This window comes from Pelophylax lessonae (assembly GCF_965119305.1).
Source record: "Pelophylax lessonae genome assembly, chromosome: 9".
Lineage (NCBI taxonomy): Eukaryota > Metazoa > Chordata > Amphibia > Anura > Ranidae > Pelophylax > Pelophylax lessonae.
The window spans coordinates 35233319-35248196 of record NC_138776.1 but is presented as its reverse complement, the minus strand read 5'-3'; the positions used below and the strand labels follow the sequence as shown (position 1 = coordinate 35248196).

Genomic DNA, 14878 nt, shown 5'->3' with positions numbered 1-14878 from the left:
GATTTCTGACAGGGGGTTGGCTCCGCTCCTGTAACACCTTGCCGGTTTAATAGAAGGCATTTTTTTGGGTTCTTTGCAGTCAGGAAAAACATCTGAACTTGTGTATAGTGGTACTGTGCACAAGTTCTGATGTTTTGCCTGCCTCCAAAAACCCCCAAAAAATGCCAGCAAAAACACACCTGGGCATTTTTTTTTTTGACGCTAGCGTTTTTTTGGCATTTTTTGGGGTTCTTTTGAGGCAGGCAAAACATCTGAACTTGTGTATAGTGGTGTATATACACACATCCATACATTTATATACACACCTAGACATATATAGGTGTGATAGTAGCAGAAATATATGCTTGCGCTAATGAAATCATTTACAGTAATATATTTCTGCTACTATCACACCTATATATGTCTAGGTGTGTATATAAATATATGTATGTGTGTATATATACCACTATACACAAGTTCAGATGTTTTGCCTGCCTCAAAAGAACCCCAAAAAATGCCAAAAAAAACGCTAGCGTCAAAAAAAGAAAATGCCCAGGTGTGTTTTTGCTGGCATTTTTTGGGGGTTTTTGGAGGCAGGCAAAACATCAGAACTTGTGCACAGTACCACTATACACAAGTTCAGATGTTTTTCCTGACTGCAAAGATCCCAACAAAATGCCTTCTATTAAACCGGCAAGGTGTTACAGGAGCGGAGCCAACCCCCTGTCAGAAAGTTTTCTAATACAAACAATCTTTTTTTTTCTGGTTCTGGACATGCTACAGAGCTGAAACTTCACATGTACACTTTTTAGACCCCCCAGATCTGAAATCCAAAGTAAAAATCAAAAAATCTCTCTTTTTTTTTAATTTTTTCAATAATTGGCTTTTTTTATCAAAAATGACAATTTTTAAGAACTTTTTTGTGTGATTTTGTGTCTGGGGGGTCTAAAAGGTGTACCTGTGAAGTTTCAGCTCTGTAGCATGTCCAGAACCAGAAAAAAAGATCATATAGGTGTTAAAGTTAAAGGAGGGTCCCGACCCACATCCCTGTTCTACTGAAAAATTATCTTTTTTTTTTTCATGGTTCTGGACATGCTACAGAGCTGAAACTTCACATGCACACCTTTTAGACCCCCAGATACTAAATCCAAAGTAAAAATCAAAAAATCTCTCTTTTTTTTTTTCAATAATTGGCTTTTTTATCAAAAATGACAATTTTTAAGAACTTTTTTTTGTGTGATTAATAGTTAATGGGGCATGACCCAGAACCCTAGGCACTTTTTAGAGGCATTTATTGGGTTTTAGGGCTTAAAAATTGTGTTTTTTGATTACCGAAGTTCGGGTCCCATTGATTTCAATGGGGTTCTGAAATCCGAACCGAACTTTTGGAAAATTCAGATGTTCTGGTCGAACCAAACTTTTCAAAAGTTCGATCATCCTTAGTTATCAGTTTAGAGGATTAAGTTGCAACTGAACACCAAGTCAACTGTAGTAAACACCCAACCAAAAATGTAGATTCAATTAACTAAATACATTTGAGGTGCATCAAAGCAAACGGTGTACAAAAGTCTCCCTCTACTCTCTCCTACCATCAGCATCAATACACTTCGGCACAACTTATTGGCTCCTTGTGCTGCTTCTTCCTACTCGCCTCTAAACCCTGCTGTAGCAATTGTATATGCCTTATCATTATTTTTATATTTGCTATTTTAATCCCCACGAAAGTAAAGTTACCCTTTAAAGCTACTGCTATCTGCCCTTCACCAAATAACTCTACTTCCACCTCAAACATGCATGACATTTCTTTTCATGATTATTACTAAAAACGTTCTGCTGTATGGTGCATACAAGACAAAACAAATTAGCCCCGGGACTTTGAATGAGGTGAATACATGTGGCCAATGAATGTATAATAAAACATAAATTCCAGATAGTATATGGGTGGAGTAAATATGTTTCCTTCCATATCCATCATCCATCCCCCATTTGACCTCCTGTGGGTCTTCCTTCGTGCGGCCCCTTCAGACTTATCCTACTGCCACCAGATAGAAACGCTGCTATTGGATTCCAGCTCAGCCGATTTGTATGGAGTCTCCAAATATCTGCTAAACTTGAGTTATTATTTTGGTTTGCATTCTAAATTGATGTTTTATCCTTTAGCCATGCTTTTTATGCATCCACTCCTGAAGAAGTGAGCGACAGCTCACGAAACGCGTCAAGACTAAAGATGCATTGTACTATCATGTATATACAACTGTTATCTCATTATTATGTATCATATATTGCAGTATTACCAATTGGTTTGGCATGTTTGTATATGTATTTTATGCATTATGATGATCATTTTTCTACTCCAATAAACTGGAATATATGTTTTATTATACATTCATTGGCCACATGTGTTCACCTCATTCAAAGTCCCGGGGCTAATTTGTTTTGTCTTGTATGTATATATTGGGATGGAGGTGTGTCACAGGTGGCACCAGACCATTTTTTATTATTTATTTTTTCTGATATATGGTGGGGATTTTAAAAAATGATCCACTTTTGGTGCTAGTGACAGACTGCATTGCATATGTTGTTTTTGTTGTAGCCCATATTTCTGTAGCCAAGACATGCAGCAATTGAGAAGGAATAGTTGAAGTAATAAATAAAATGAACAAAACTATTTCTATTTTTTAACAAGAAATATGTTTATTCAGTCGTTACAGGATGTAGGTTTGAAGTCTGAGCCTAGCACACCATTTCATGTATTCTAGAAGCAGAGAATAGAATGATCTAAATAAGGTATTTCCTTTGAAAGTTTAGTTGGCAGCCTGGGTGCTGGCGATCCAGGAGTTGAAGTTGCAGACCTTGGTGTAGACACCGGGGTAGTTTCTCAGGGCACAGCCGTATCCCCAGGAGACAATACCCTGGAGCTGTCCATTACACACCACGGGGCCACCAGAGTCACCCTGAAAAATAGAAAAAGCATTTTTTAGAACTTTGGGTAAACTGTAAGTTATAAGTATTTAGATGTGGTGGCTGCGTTGGTTTTAATTTTTTCAAGCTTTATCTTTTTTTCACCTGGTAATCCAGAGCATAACACACTTCCTGTCCCTGGGTGGCAAAATGCATTACCTCCAGTGTATCTATGGAAGGAGCCATGGTAGCCACCAAGGCATGACTACCTTTGCTATTACAAAATGTTGTGATAGGATTCGTAACCTGTGTTTGCTTCCAATAATCTCACAGGAAGTGACAAGGACATTGCATTTCTTGTAGGATCAATAGTTAATTTCTGTACTTGCTAAAAATATTGTTAGCCCTAAAAAAAAAAAACAAATGCAGCCACCACATCTAAGGACTGGCAAGCTAAAATATATTACATATTAGTTTTTTAAGACAACATTTTTTGCCTCATTGGCTTACTTTTGTTATTTGCATTTGCAACTAATAACTAATGATGAATATTGCTAAACAAGATCTGTTTTACTATGCAGTTACTTGGGAAGAAATGTCTTTAATCTACTTTCAAAACTTCTCCTGAACATAGGACTATAATTTATACATAGATATACATTTTTTTTTACTTTAAACAAATATGAAAAACTATTTTCCCAGTCTACGAAATCTACTACTTGTTTGAAATGACACATTTATTTGAGCAGTACTACTTTATATACAAAATTAAATGAAGTTGTGGCAATTACCTGGCAGGAATCCTTGCCACCCTCCAGGTAGCCAATGCAGATCATGTTGCCGGTAATCTCTCCGGGGTAGGCATTGCTACACTGGGCAGCGGTCAGGATGGGGGCGTTCACACACTGCAGGAGGTTAGGCATGCTGGCTACAATTAATAAACAAATGGCAGTTAATAAAATTTTGGCTGGAGACAGAATGAGAAAGAACAAAATGTGTTAAAAAAAAAGACAAGCATGGAATGGCAGCTAGGCAAGCCTCGCGAGTTCTAGCTGGCACTCATTCTTTGTGTTGTACCTTGGTTGTAACATGTATTTCAGTTTTGTTTTTACATTATGTAATGTTGTTCTCTTGTAAAAACTTATTAAACTATTACTGAACCAGAAGAATAAAAAAAAAAAAACTTCCTTAAAACATTTTTAGTCAGAGAAATTTTTAAAAAAATACAATTATTTATTATTTTTACTACTTTCAGCCAGCAGGTGGTGCTTTTGTGGATATTCTGCAGATCTTTACCATGGTGACTTGCAACTATGTTGCGAATAACTTATACAGCCTATGTTTTAAATAGCTCTAAATATTAGAAGATGGCATTACACATACACAGCTGATCCACCATCCCACCCCTCTTCCAGTTATAGAGACCGGTCTGAATTTTCAGTTCAAAAGAAGCAGTCAATATTAAGGTGTAGTTACAGTCAAAACTTTTAGAGTTGTGGGGGTTTTCAAGTTTTATTTCTGCCTGAGTCCTCGCTGAAGACATTCATTTGTCTTCATTTTACTTTATTTGTCCTGATGACCATTATCAACGGGACTGAAAATGACAGCAAATCCAAAATTGTGGGGAGTTTTAAAAACATTTCAAAATGTATTTCTTTCTTTTTTTTGTTTTTTACTTTAGTATTTTTTTTTGTTTTTCTTTAGCAAAGTCTAAATAAACTTGCCCCTTCCCAGCTCATGAAGGATCCAGTGCTCATTTTCTATTCTAGGGGATGAGATAATACAGAGTAATATTTATCTCACCCCGGGACATCCTGCTGTATGGTCCTATTCCCTCCGGTTCTGCAAAATGGGGGGGTACATCTTCAAGCAGTCACCCTGATGACATGGCCACTGGTCATTATGGTGGTCCTACATTGTACGTGATGAAATCAGCAAGAGGGGCAGTGACCAGACCAGTTCGAGAAATAGCAAGAAAAGGGGCTTTAGAAGACTGGTCACCACAACCATAACCTCAGGGAAGAAGATTGCAGGATTCTGGATTTAGTTAAACATTACTTTGTGTCATCCCAACCCCTTGACAAAACAAACACTAGATCATTATTTGCTGGAGGGATGGAGACATGCATAATAATTCTTAACTGCCCAGAGTTAGGATTTATGGAATTTGTTCCTTAAAGGAATAATATTGCCTACATTTTCTAATTTTGGCAAATTTACCTGAGGAGCTTAACCTCATTTATTTTCAGTAATAGATGATGTTACAGTGATGTTGACTTACTTCCACTGCTAAGGGTATCGCTGGAGGGATGGAGACATGCATAATAATTCTTAACTGGCCAGAGTTAGGATTTATGGGATTTGTTCCTCAAAGGAGTAATATTGCCTACATTTTCTAATTTTGGCAAATTTACCTGAGGAGCTTAACCTCATTTATTATCAGTAATAGATGATGTTACAGTTATGTTGACTTACTTCCACTGCTAAGGGTATTGCCCCATCCGGAGATCACACAGTTGGTGCCGGCGCCAGCACAGCCACTGGGCAGAGACACGGCTCTGACGTAGGAGTTGAGGGTGGCGGGAGAGGCCAGCTTGACCAACATGATGTCATTGTCCAGGGTTCTGGAATTGTAGCTTCCATGTCTGATGACCTTGGCAGAGTTGATGAACTGCTCGGTGCCCTCAGAGACAGCAATGTTGTGCTCTCCGAGTCTAACCTGCATGCTCCTGTATAGAGACAAATTCAATGAAATCAGTATAAATTTGCATCTTAAACAAAGGAATAGGAACCAGTTAATTTGTTTCAAACTGAACAGCAGTGTAGGTTTGCTTAATATGGAACGTGTATCGCTAGTGGTAGGTACAGGAGGTAAGTACAGTCATTGTGGATACTGAGAACATTTAATTGGTATAGAGCAGGGAAGGAATAGAGCCTCTGTCAGAGGCCTGTCTTTTTATTGGGGAGATGTATCCTCACTTTCGTCCAAGACAGGAAGTGGTATAAAATTACTTTCAAAGGACACACAAACAAAAATACATTCTAGTATGACCCATTCTAAATCGACCCCATATCACATGCACAAGAAGTGAAGAAAAACACTCCATAGTCGGTCACAGGAATAAATAACACTTGGTAGCATTTTTAACTTATCCCCAATCTATTCAAAATATTACAAAATACCTGGGGAAAGGGTTTAAAAATAAAGTAACCATTACAGCTGAAATGTTGGTATGGTGATTTTTACATAGTTTCATTGGTCTAGCTTAATTATTGTTAGGAGCCCTATATTTTTTACAATAACGGTTATCTATGTATATCTGATTTGGATATTACACAGGCGCTATAGGTAAGCAAGGGATTAGGAGCACCAACCAATTTGTGTTTAATTTGATTGCACTTTATAAATAAGTTCTAATCTTCACTAATAAGGGCATTACCATCCCAAGGGATCTCCTGCCAACCCACCCACTGACCAACCAACCATCCATTTAACCAGCATGCCACTTTGTTGGTGAATCGGCTAGTAAAAGCTCTGAATAATAAATACTACCTTTTACAATGCCTATTCCAATAAAAAGTGCTGTCATAAAAATGCACTTACGCCTTGTAGCAGTGAGCAGCGGAGACCACCCACAGGGAATTGAGGAGGGATCCACCACAGAAGTGATATCCGGAGTTCAGAGATACCTGCCAGGGCTGAGAATAGGCTCCACAGGTGTATCCTCCGACGATCTTGTCATCGTCCAAGGCAGCTGTAAAACACAACATGTACTGATTACATATAGAGAGCCTACGCAAAGGGATATATTAAGTCTACGTTAAAAAAAAAAACATAGTATTTACAAAAACAAATAAACATACAATATATATACCTTATATATAGATATACATCTATATATATATATATATATATATATATATATATATACACGTGTACTCACCAGCTGCCCCGAGGAGCACACAGATCAGAAGGAGTTTCATGGTGTCGATTTTACCAGTGAGCAATTTGTTACTAATAATGTAGGTATTTATATGTTTTACCAGGACCCCCCCCCATCCCCCCACATGTGCACTGGCCAGCTGTGTCAATAAGAAATGTTCAGGTTAATGTATACACAGTTTTATCAGCATTTTGTTACACATCAGCAACCTCCACAATCGGCAATTTTGGTAATTTTTTTAATCTTGGTAATTCAGTATTTTTTTCAAACTATTCAATTTCACTTCTTTAAAGGCCAACAGATCAAATTGTTTTATAATGACAAGAACGTTTTATCAATAAAGATGGTTACCACTTTTACAGATTAAGGTATTAAGCAATGTTTGACCCATTTTGGGTGTACTGCTCTAAGGCTATGCTATTACCTGGGGAACACATCTATAATAACCTATAAAAATCACTTAAAATCAACTTTCAATAACTTTTAAAAGTAAGTAAGCTTCATTTGAAGAAGATCAAGTAGGACAATCTGTATTATCCAGAGCAATGAATCTTTGTTTCATTTTTTTAGAATGATAACATTAAGAAACTTCTTGAAAATAATTATAGCCAGAACCACAGAAAGCATGCATCTTGATTGGTTCAAGTGGCCCTCATGTGGAACCTTTGATGATAATATTTGGAACCTATTGTCACTCGGATGTACCAGATGAGTTTAGCGCAATTTCAGCATAAAGCTGAACTTGTGGCTACATCATAATGGTAACCTGCTCAGATTCTATTTTCTTGTCTTATGTTTGCAATCTCACAGGGTTAAAACTCCACTTTGAGCATCTTGTGAATCAATCAACAAACATGGTTTCTTTGGTTCTCAAAAGAATCATGGTAGTTCATTGAAACTACAAGCCGACAGCTGCAAAGGATGTTGGGACTTGTAGTTTCCCATTTATAGAGCACTATGAATGAATGACATGGTCAGGTGGGCGCAGCCTCACTTAGCCATTTTATTTTCATACATTGACAGCAGGGATCAGGAGAAGATTCCCACCCCCTGTCACTGGGGCTGGGGGGAGGGGGAAAGGCTGCAGCTGCTGGAACATGTTACATGTTCCACCCTAAATACGTTCCAAAAGGTAACCTTATCCTTTAAAGTGTTTGTACAGAATTTTTTTTTTTTTTCAGATGCTGAGATGCAACAGCAGGAGCCATTGAGAGAGATCCGGGAGAGCCTCAGCTCTTGTGCACATCACCGGATCGAGATCGGACTTAGGTCACTATTAGGGAGGGCTCAGGGGGAGCTGCACACTGAAGGTTTTTTTTACCTTTATGCATCAAATGCATGAAGGTAAAAAACCTTCATCCTTTACAACCACTTTAAATAAATAAATTCACATAAATTAACATAAAAGCAACAAAGAAAGCCTGAGAAACCCAGATGACAATTCTATTATTTCCAACCTTCAAACAAAAAGAAAATTCAGCAGTAAATAGATCCTTTTAACCTAAAATTGTGAATAGTCCTAATTCTTTGTATTAGGCCTTATCTGAACACAGCTGTACAGCTTGGGGGAACCACCAATAGCCAATCAAGCGTAAGTACCATACCCCAGATGGGTCCTGCAGTTCTGTAACAATTTACATATTCACTGACCCCCAAAGATCTCCTGACCCACCAAGCTGGTTTGAGATTTTTTTAATGCTTTTTTTACCTCCTCCACATCTCTTGACTGTGCAACACAATTCTAGATCGGTTGGGTGGGACAACTCTTCTTAGGCTGGCCATAAATGGTTTGAATCAATTATGGGCAATCTGAATGAATTGTACAACCAGCCTGCCGTATTCTCTTGTGATTATCGCTAGTGGCTGTAGCCGGCGGGGACTGGCTACTCCTGCCCTCCTGCCAGGAGCAGACAATTGCTCGGCAGGAGGGATTTCCCTGTCAGACTGTCTTTGTTGATGGCGGAATTTCGCAAAGATCTTTCCTGTAACTCGTGGCTGCAGGAAAGAAATTTGCACAGTGTTTGGCCTGAATGCAGACCCTCCAACCATTTGCTCTTCTGCAGTTCTCACTTTATTGATAAGAATATGTTATCATGTTGGAACAATAAGATTTTATCATTTTAAACTAATCTTATCAGTTGGCCTTTAAATTTGCCATGGAAAATGAATCAAGCACACTTGTTTCTGAGATGCGTTTGTTATAAAGCCTATTTTTCTCATTCAATAAGAATGATTTCTGCAGTGACTGCACTCAAACTGTATTGTGCACTATTGAACGAAAATGTGCTGCGCTAGAATATAGTGAATAATGAAATCACCAAAAAAATATAAAAATATATAATACAAAAATCATATATATCACTCTATATGTGTGTGAGGATAAGGTAACCAGAAATTAATCAGTATTCCTTAAAAATGTGAATATCACCAATGTAAATCAATAATCACATAAATCATAAATCATCCAGTGTAAATTATAATAAAGTGAAAAATAAGGGTAATAATTAAATTAAATCCCAATAAAGTCCATACAAAAATTAGAAGAAAATCCAAGAAGGTGTGCCACAAGATCCCAAAGAGTGCATCCACGCAATTCCTTGTGAAAATATAATAGACACCGATGTGCAAATCACCCAGGGAAATCAGATGGCTGCTTACCAGAACGGGTAGGTCTCTCAAACTAATGAGTAGACCACAGAAAGCTTAAGTGTAATGCCAAGGATGGCCACAGGATGTCTCCTTTAAACTCTCAATGGCGATGTCCACATAGTGGGAAAATTTGCGATGTGAATTCAAGGCATCTAAAGGTTACAGGTACGCTGGAAACGAACGAACATCTCCCTCGCTGTTAGTATCTAGGTAGCCGGCTTGTTGGGGGCGTGGTCTCGTCACGTCTGGGTCACCCGACCGGTTTTGCCATAGGTTAGTGTCATCAGGGGTGTGACCATCAGACGTGACTCCACGCCTATATACCCCGTATTCATGAGGCGGGCGGGGCCGCGCATGTCTCCAGGATGTCTGTAAGGGAGGGCGGAAATGAGCACCCTGAATGGCATCTTGTGAGGGCGGAAATACATCACATGAAAGAGGGCGGAAGTAAAACACTCAGCATTACATGAGTGAGGGCAGAAATGATGTCAAAGAAAATGAAAAGAGGAAGAACTTTTCAGCGTCTCCAGGACTATTTTATCCACTGCAGTTTATTTATTACAATGGAGAGATATCAAACGAGTTACCAATTGATATTCATATGTTTATGGGGTAACATAAATAATAATGTAACTAAATTAATAGTGTATAAAAAATAGTGAAAAATGTGTATAAAATAAATTGTGCACAACGCCATCTAGTGGATAAAATTAATTATGCAAACTAGTGAATATTATAAGAAAAAATAAATCTGAGAAAAAACAAACGAGGTGCTTAGTCCCGATCCCATATAGATACAAATGGTATCAAAGATATAATTTGGAATTATAGCCTGGAGATGTTCGTTCCTTACATCAATCATATTATCAGTAATGTATTCCGTCATATCACCATATATTATTATCACATAAAATCATTTTAAAATTACATAAAAAAAAAAATTTTAAACAGATAAAAACAAAGGAAAATAAAAAAGTCATATTAGCTATTATTAATAAAGCTATTTACGTCCCATTCGACATTTAGGCCGAATGGCACTTAAGACTTGAGACAATATATCCATCGTGTTTCGGCCCTTGAGATTTCTCTCTTGGCATTGGAGCCTCTCCAATGGGGAGTGTATTTGTCAATTGCTGTGAAAAAGGTATGTTTAGGGTTTTTATGATGACATAAGCTATAATGTTTGGACACGTTGTGTCCAGGGAAACCTTTTCTTATATTCCCAACGTGTTCGCCGAGGCGAACCTGCAGGGCCCTGGTAGTACGGCCAACATACTGTTTCCCACATTTACATTGTAGCATGTATACAACATTTTTTGTGCTGCAGGTGATAAAGGAATTGATTGAATATTCCTTTCCTGTCTGAGTGGAAAGAAACTTTTCAATCTTTCTTCCTTTAAAGCTATTTATAGCGCAGATGTTACATCTGCGGCATGGATAGTATCCTTTTAATTCAGCAAAGAATGTGGGTTTTCTTGGGATTTCTATTACATTCTGGGCTATTTGATGTCTCAAGGATGGAACACCTCTGTAAACTACCACAGGTTGATCTGGTAAGGTTGGGCCCAAAATGCGATCGTTTTTTAACACAGGCCAATGTCTTTTAAGGATTTTTTTGATGAGGTAATGTTGGGTTGAAAAGGTGGTTAGAAATATGTCTTTGAATTTGTTCTGTTCCAAGACATCACGCCTCTTGGGAACTTGATTCTAGGAAAAAGTTGAAATTAACTAAAATTGATACTGAAATTGTTAGTCTAAAAAGTTCCTTAACAGAACTAAAAGACAGTGAGGAACAGTGGCGGCCGGTGCATAGGGGGCGCCAGGGCGCCGCCCCCCCTGAAAAAAGGAAGAAAAAAAAAAAAGATAAAAAAAAAAAAAGATTGCAAAACGAGCAATAAAGTTTGAAAAAAAAAAAAAATTGCGTTCGCCGCCGCCGCCAGCCGATGTGGAGGGGGTGGGGGGGTGGGGTTACCACCCAGAAGAGGCGCCGATTGGCTGCCTTCTGGGGGGCGTGGGGGGCATAACCTGGGCGCAAGGCAGATTCCTTGGAAACCCCCACTTCGTGGATTCCTGGCTGTGATTGGTCCAGCCTCCAGCCTGGACCAATCACAGCATCCAGGACATCCAACGCTGACCAGGCTGACGTCACTCGCAGCAGTGGACCGGACCGCGGGCGATGGAGTCGGGTGGACACCGGACGGGAGTGACGGCGGCACCGGAGAGGAGACCAGACCACCGGAGGTCATCTGCTGGAAGAAGACATCACCACCGGTGAGTCCTCGTGGTCCTCCTGTCCTGTCAGTCCTCCATGACCATCCATCCAGCTTTTCCACCGCCATCCCCCTCTGCTCTGCCTCATCCCATGAGTCATGGGATGAGGCAGAGCAGAGGGGGATGGCGGTGGAAAGGCTGGATGGATGGTCATCATGGGCCATGACCATCCATCCATCCATCCAGCCTTTCCACCGCCATCCCCCTCTGCTCTGCCTCATCCCATGACCATCCATCCATCCATCCAGCCTTTCCACCGCCGTCCCCCTCTGCTCTGCCTCATCCCATGACCATCCATCCATCCATCCATCCAGCCTTTCCACCGCCATCCCCCTCTGCTCTGCCTCATCCCATGACCATCCATCCATCCATCCAGCCTTTCCACCGCCATCCCCCTCTGCTCTGCCTCATCCCATGACCATCCATCCATCCAGCCTTTCCACCGCCATCCCCCTCTGCTCTGCCTCATCCCATGACCATCCATCCATCCATCCAGCCTTTCCACCGCCGTCCCCCTCTGCTCTGCCTCATCCCATGACCATCCATCCATCCAGCTTTTCCACCGCCATCCCCCTCTGCTCTGCCTCATCCCATGACCATCCATCCATCCAGCCTTTCCACCGCCATCCCCCTCTGCTCTGCCTCATCCCATGACCATCCATCCATCCAGCCTTTCCACCGCCATCCCCCTCTGCTCTGCCTCATCCCATGACCATCCATCCATCCAGTCTTTCCACCGCCATCCCCCTCTGCTCTGCCTCATCCCATGACCATCCATCCATCCAGCCTTTCCACCGCCATCCCCCTCTGCTCTGCCTCATCCCATGACCATCCATCCATCCAGCCTTTCCACCGCCATCCCCCTCTGCTCTGCCTCATCCCATGACCATCCATCCATCCAGCCTTTCCACCGCCATCCCCCTCTGCTCTGCCTCATCCCATGACCATCCATCCATCCAGCCTTTCCACTGCCATCCCCCTCTGCTCTGCCTCATCCCATGACCATCCATCCATCCATCCAGCCTTTCCACCGCCGTCCCCCTCTGCTCTGCCTCATCCCATGACCATCCATCCATCCATCCAGCCTTTCCACCGCCATCCCCCTCTGCTCTGCCTCATCCCATGACCATCCATCCATCCAGCCTTTCCACCGCCATCCCCCTCTGCTCTGCCTCATCCCATGACCATCCATCCATCCAGCCTTTCCACTGCCATCCCCCTCTGCTCTGCCTCATCCCATGACCATCCCTCCCACTGCCATCCCTCTCTGCCTCATGCCCTCATCCCTCCCACCGCCATCCCTTTGCCTGATCCCATCTCTCCCACCACCATCCCTCTGCCTGATCCCATCTCTCTCACCTTCATCCCTCTGCCTGATCTCATCCCGCCCACCGCCTGATCCAATCTCTCCCACCTCCATCCCTCTGCCTGATCCCATCTCTCCCACCACCATCCCTCTGCCTGATCCCATCTCTCCCACTGCCATACCTCTGCAGGGGGCATGTTCGCTGGTCACTGTATTGAAAGGGGACATGTACGCTGGTCACTACATTGAAAGGGGGCATGTACGCTGGTCACTACATTGAAAGGGGGCATGTACGCTGGTCACTGTATTGAAAGGGGCATGTACGCTGGTCACTGTATTGAAAGGGGGCATGTACGCTGGTCACTACATTGAAAGGGGCATGTACGCTGGTCACTGTATTGAAAGGGGGCATGCACGCTGGTCACTACATTGAAAGGGGGCATGTACGCTGGTCACTGTATTGAAAGGGGGCATGTACGCTGGTCACTACATTGAAAGGGGGCATGTATGCTGGTCACTACATTGAAAGGGGGCATGTATGCTGGTCACTACATTGAAAGGGGGCATGTACGCTGGTCACTACATTGAAAGGGGGCATGTATGCTGGTCACTACATTGAAAGGGGGCATGTACGCTGGTCACTACATTGAAAGGGGGCCTGTATACTGGTCACTACATTGAAAGGGGGCCTGTATACTGGTCACTACATTGAAAGGGGGCCTGTATACTGGTCACTACATTGAAAGGGGGCCTGTATACTGGTCACTACATTGAAAGGGGGCCTGTATACTGGTCACTACATTGAAAGGGGGCATGTACGCTGGTCACTACATTGAAAGGGGGCATGTACGCTGGTCACTACATTGAAAGGGGGCATGTACGCTGGTCACTACATTGAAAGGGGGCATGTACGCTGGTCACTACATTGAAAGGGGGCATGTACTGTGTGGTCTGTGCTAGGGGGTCTGTACTGTGGGGTTTGTACAAGGGGCCTGTACTGTGGGGTTTGTGCCACTCTGTCAGTGTATCCCATAATAGGGCCCCTGCTCCCTATTATGGGATATACTAGTACCGATGGAGCCCTTAATATGTGATATATTGGGAGAATTGGTTCACGCAAGCAAAATACAGGGGACAAAATGGGTGGGGTCTATAAGGGGTGTGGCTTCTGAGAAATGGGAGGGGCCAAAATAGAAGGGCGGGGTCTTGCGCCCCCCCATCTTAAAACTTCACCAGCCGCCACTGGTGAGGAATATAAGAAAAAATCAGAACTCCTCTCAAAACATCTAGAGAAAGAGGGTAACGACCAAAAAAAAATAAGAAAAAACGTAAGTTTAATAGGGACATCAATGATTACAAGAACAACACAGTGTTTAAGTGGCAGAGTAACAGGCCACAAAACACTGTGGCGGGGGATTCTAATCAAGAAGAACCCATGGAATTACCTGCTAATACTGCCCCACTACATCAACCCCCTAATATTAGAGGGAATAACACCCCCCTAAGAGGACAAAACCAACAGGGGAATAGAGGAGGAGGAGGGGCCCCACGCCCAAATAAATTTGGGAACAATTATAGACCCATTCAGAATAACCAACATAATTATCAGAGACCACCACCCCCTAATTGGGGTAATCAAGGTCCAAGACACCCTTCTAATAACTGGTATTCACCGAGACCCCCCCAAGGAAGGAATGGGAATTTTTCCAATCCAAATTTCACCCCACGTAATGAAAATTATCATAATATGACACCAAGAAGGGGTGGACCCATTTCCACCTATAACCGGTATGCGCTGTTGGAGGATCAAGAATTTGACACTCATAGT

The 14878-nt window shown here is 41.9% G+C and overlaps 1 protein-coding gene across 1 annotated transcript; it reads right to left on the bottom strand.

Moving 5' to 3' along the window:
- Positions 1–2783: 2783 nt before the first annotated feature.
- Positions 2784–6864, bottom strand: LOC309563167 (trypsin-like; the record flags this gene model as incomplete). The annotated part of the gene is made up of 5 exons (XM_082267501.1): positions 2784–2933; positions 3672–3808; positions 5356–5609; positions 6485–6635; positions 6825–6864. 5 exons carry the CDS (start codon positions 6862–6864, stop codon positions 2784–2786), a joined length of 732 nt encoding a protein of 243 aa, XP_082123627.1.
- Positions 6865–14878: the final 8014 nt, after the last annotated feature.